The sequence below is a fragment of the Dioscorea cayenensis genome, chromosome 3 (genome assembly GCF_009730915.1).
Source record: "Dioscorea cayenensis subsp. rotundata cultivar TDr96_F1 chromosome 3, TDr96_F1_v2_PseudoChromosome.rev07_lg8_w22 25.fasta, whole genome shotgun sequence".
Lineage (NCBI taxonomy): Eukaryota > Viridiplantae > Streptophyta > Magnoliopsida > Dioscoreales > Dioscoreaceae > Dioscorea > Dioscorea cayenensis.
In genome coordinates, this window is record NC_052473.1 from 4,359,108 (window position 1) to 4,364,054 (window position 4,947).

The 4,947-nt window shown below is 33.6% G+C and overlaps 1 protein-coding gene across 1 annotated transcript; it reads left to right on the forward strand.

Annotated features, from left to right (window-relative positions):
• The first annotated feature begins 3,115 nt into the window (after nt 1-3,115).
• LOC120249643 (S-adenosyl-L-methionine:benzoic acid/salicylic acid carboxyl methyltransferase 3-like) lies at nt 3,116-4,412 on the forward strand. The gene is made up of 4 exons (XM_039258224.1): nt 3,116-3,264; nt 3,361-3,756; nt 3,829-4,101; nt 4,203-4,412. The coding sequence occupies exons 1-4, from the start codon at nt 3,187-3,189 to the stop codon at nt 4,410-4,412; spliced, it is 957 nt and encodes a 318-aa protein (XP_039114158.1). The 5' UTR covers nt 3,116-3,186.
• The last annotated feature ends 535 nt before the right edge of the window (nt 4,413-4,947 follow it).

Here is a 4,947-nt window from a genome sequence, read left to right on the forward strand (position 1 = left end):
AATTAGTGGAATACAGACATCTTTTAGAATAGTTAATTGAAAGACCGGAACAACCTTCGAAGAGATAAAGTATTAATTTGATAATTTTAAGGTCTTCATGTCCTCCCGCTGAGAAAATCAGTAGATCATCTGCATATTGTAGTTGACAGATGCTGTTTGAATGATCAAGTTGAACTCCAACTAATACTTTAGAATTGATAGCATGGGTAAACATAGCACTAAGGGTATCAGCCGCTAAAGCAAACAACAGAGGGGAAAGAGGGTCACCTTGTCTTAACCCTCTTTTGCATCGAATATAACCTTGAGGTGAACCATTAATTAGAATTTGAGTTTTAGCAGTTGAGAGAATGGTGTGTATCCAAGTAATCTAGCGATTGCCAAAACCTCTGGCTCTTAGAATCTCAAGAAGAAAATTCCAGTCTAGAGAGTCGAAAGCTTTTGCAAAGTCCACTTTAAAGGCAAAGCCGAGAAGTTTCTTTTTTTGAAGATTAAATATCACTTCTTGGGCAGAAATTATGTTATCTGCAATGCATCTGCCCTTAATGAATCCAGATTGAGAATTTTCAACTAGATCCCCAATCTTATAACTCAGCCTAGAAGCAAGGATTTTGGATATGATTTTACAAGTAGAGTTAATAAGACTGATGGGTCTAAAGTCTGAGACCTCAGTAGAAGCATTTGATTTGGCAATAAGAGCAATATGAACCCAATTAATTCGTTCAAAATTAATGGAACCGTCATAAAAATCACGACAAAGGTTGATGAGGTCCTCATGAATAAGGCTCCAATGTTTTTGGAAAAAGAAAATTGGGAATCCATCTGGACCTGGGGCCTTATCCGCGTTTAAATCAAACACGACATTTTTAATTTCTTCAGTTGAGAATGGAAGTTCAAGTGAAGAAAGATCAACTCTATCTTTGAAATTAAAAAGATAATGCCAGTTGAACATGAAACGATGAGTTATTGGGGTGCCAAGTAGGGCCTGAAAATGTTCAGTGAAGACTTCCCCAATATCTTGATTTCCTTCAATCCAACTCCCATTACTTCTAATTCGGGGAATAAGGTTTTTATTCCTTCTGCCATTAGCAAGTAAGTGAAAAAATTTTGTGTTTGCATCTCCCTCTTTAAGCCATGTATTTCGGGATCGCTGCTTCCAAAAGATCTCCTCTTGTTTTAGTAAAGTGTATAGTTCAGATCGGATATGAGTTAAACGATTGGAATCATCCTCAGAAAGTGTCCCTCTTTCATGCAAGGAATCAAGTGAATTCAGTTCAGAAAGTAGAATTATTTTTGTGAATGTTGGGAGCTCCAAAATTTTCCTTTGCCCAACGGCGTAAATTTGATTTTAGAGAAGCAAGTTTTTTGGAAATTATGTAAGCACCACAACCAGCTAAGTTATGATTCAACCACCAATCTTGGATTAAATTTTCTAATTGATCATTGTTGTACCAAAATTTTTCAAGTTTAAAAATTCTAGCTCGAGTGGGATGATAATCAAATTCCAGGTAAATAGGGGAATGATCAGAACCAATTCTTGGTAAAGCACTTTGGTAGGAACTGGGAAATAACAACGGTCAGTTGTGAGAGTAGAGGAATCTATCCAGTCTGACCCATATTTTTTATCTAGGTTTTTTTTATTATTTTTTTTTATGGGAGATTTACAAATAATTTAAGGACATACATATATTATCTTAATTAATTGATTCTCTCTTTATACTATTAGTAATAGGTACTATACTCACAATCTATGTTGAACACCTTTAAAAAAAATATGATATTTTACCATCAATTTGATCCATTTAATTTTAATTAGCTAGGTCACAAATTTTTTTTAATTAGCCAAGCCAATAAAAAAGAATGTTAGAAAATTAATTAAAGTTTATTTTGATAACTCATTTGTTTGTAGTGGTTTCCTTCGTGCTCAAAGATTGAGATGGGAATTAGTTGGTGATTAATTAAAGTCAATAGTTAAGAGTTAGTTAGGAGTTTACTAATGAATAGTCAATAATAAAACGTTAAATTGATCATAACCCTCATTGAGCGGTCTTTTTAATATGACGAGTTAATCTTTTTAATCAAAGCAAAAACTTTTTTTAAGAACAAATATATCTTATTGTGGCCGGTGATCATTTAAATCTTATGATGTTGTCCAAGTCTCCTTTTTGTGTTCATATGCATATTTCCTTGGCTAACGCTCACAGAAAATGCATAAAATCAAATTAAATTCATACCACTAACTCAGATATAATCATTTATTATCCTTTACTAAAAGAAAGACTAGATGAGATAAACAAATAAATAGTTCTTGAACTTTTCATTATTCCTGCAAGTGTGTGCCTTTAATTAAAGTGGAATGTTTTATTATTAGATGATTATCTAATTTAATGTACTTAATTAATATTCCTCTGTTTCATATTGATTTATACGTATAAATTAATATCTAATTTAATTAGTTCTTTATGTTGACTTCTGTTTTGGTCTTAATATACGTTAAAGAGTACTACTACTCACTACAACTGCCGTTTTGATTTAAAACCTATTTTTGCCTTGCCAAGTTTTTTATTTTATTTACCCTATATCAAATATTTAACAATATATTTTATAAAAAAATATCATATAAACAAAAGAGTAAAACAGAATTTTTTTTTTTTAAACATAAAGCTACCCCCTTCAAAAATCCATCAGTAAATTTCTTTGCGGTAAGCCCTGCATTTTAATCAATTACACTCATTCATGGGTGGCAACACGAATCACATTTTGCTTCAAGATGGCCTTGCATACATTTTTGTCAACGTCGTGTTTCACGCCAAACAATTATAGTCCACATAACACTGTGTGACGTACTGGCTTAGTTTCACGCCAACACAAACGAAGAGATATTTTGGTGCCGACTAATTAAGAACTTATCCATATTACAACGTCTAGTTAGCCAGTAGTCATTGCTCTCTTACTCAAGTCATCTTCATCGATGCTTATCAAACTAATAGAAAGTCCAAGCTTCCAATGAAGGACATGAACAAGATGAGATGACATCAGAGTGATGACAAGTGATGATTTCATATATGGCGATATCACTACTGGTTATATCATCATATTTGGATTCATTTTCATTACTTGGTCTATAAATAGGCATCAAGAAACTCCAAACATCGCACACCATCAAGAAATCAATCATTGAATTTATTCATGATGAAGGTTGAAGAAGATCTTCACATGGTTGGTGGTGCTGGAGACACAAGCTATGCCTCAAACTCAAGACTTCAAGTACTAATTAATTACAGTATTAATGTTTATGCCTTCATTAATTTCATGCCATTATTCATGCGCTTGCATGATTAATTTTATTTGTTTATTTAACAGGAGAAAGCCATAAGAAAAACAAAGGACATAGTGGAGAAAGCTTTGAAGAACATCAATGGAGAAGTTGTGTCAAAGAGCTTGGTTGTGGCTGACTTGGGGTGTTCTTCAGGGCCGAATGCATTCCTTGTAATATCTCAGATAATTAGTGCAGTAATGGAGGCCGGATGTCAAAAGGCAAAGGAGATATTGTTTTTGTTGAATGATTTACCAGGCAATGACTTCAATACAATATTCAGATCACTGTCTTTGTATGAGAAGAAGGTTAAAGAAGAGAATGGGAATCAAGTGCTGCCTTATTTTGTTGCTGGTGTTCCTGGTTCCTTCTATGGAAGACTCTTTCCTAGCAATAGTCTTCATTTTGCTCATTCTTCTTATAGTCTCATGTGGCTCTCTCAGGTGTGTATGTGTGTATAGTATTATATTTGTTGATTTATTAGATTAATTAATTATATATTGATGTGCATGCAGGTTCCTGTAGGAATTGATCAGAGTGGTGGAGTTAATATTAACAAAGGGAACATATACATCTCAAAAACAAGTCCTCCAATTATATCAAGTTTATATTTAGAGCAATTCAAGAGAGATTTCTCAAGCTTCCTCAAGCTTCGTTCTCAAGAGCTTGTCAATGGAGGACAAATGGTTTTGTCCTTTTTGGGCAGGAAAAGTTCAGATCCATCCAAAGCTGAACTTTGCCATCTTTGGGGTTTGGTAGCAGATGCATTAAACTCCATGGTTCAAGAGGTATATATATATATATATATATATGATCCAATATATATACATGTCAATTGTCATTACAATTGATGATTTGATTTAATTTAATTTGGATGAGTTGAACTTAGGGAGTGTTGGAAGAAGAGAAGGTGAACACATTCAACATGCCATTTTATGCAGCATCAAAAGAAGAAGTGCAACAAGTGATACAAAGTGAAGGATCATTCTACATTGAACAAATGCAAACACTTGAGTCAAACTGGGACCCATTTGATGACTCAGATGATGATCAAGCCTTTGATAATGTGAGAGTGGACACAATGTGGCCAAGTGTATAAGAGCAGTGTTAGAACCATTACTTGTTGGGCATTTTGGACAAGATGCCATTGTTGCTCAAGTGTTTGAAAGGTATGCTCACAATGTGGCCATGCATCTCCTCAAAGAGAAAACCAAGCACATTGTCTTCATCTTGGCTTTGAAGACAAAGGATCTCAACTTTTAATCAATTACTCTTGAATCAAGCACATCCATTAGTGCTATAATTATCATTATAAACAAATAGCTTATTGTAATAGTATATAATAGAAGCTTTGCTTGTTTGTACTGTGTCATCAAGTAATACCTAATGTTTTAGAACCTGCCCGCGCAGGTTCAACTGGACTCGGCTAGGTCACTGAGCTGAGTTCTATAAAAATCTAAGTAGAGAATTGACTTGATTAAGTATCTAATGAACCAGTCGAACCAAATCAACTCTACTGTATGTTTACAGGAAGGGGATTTAAAAATTTGCATTGTATTATCTTTTATTTACTATACTACATTTATATTTTAATTTATATTTTAAATTATATTACACTATTATAACATGATTGT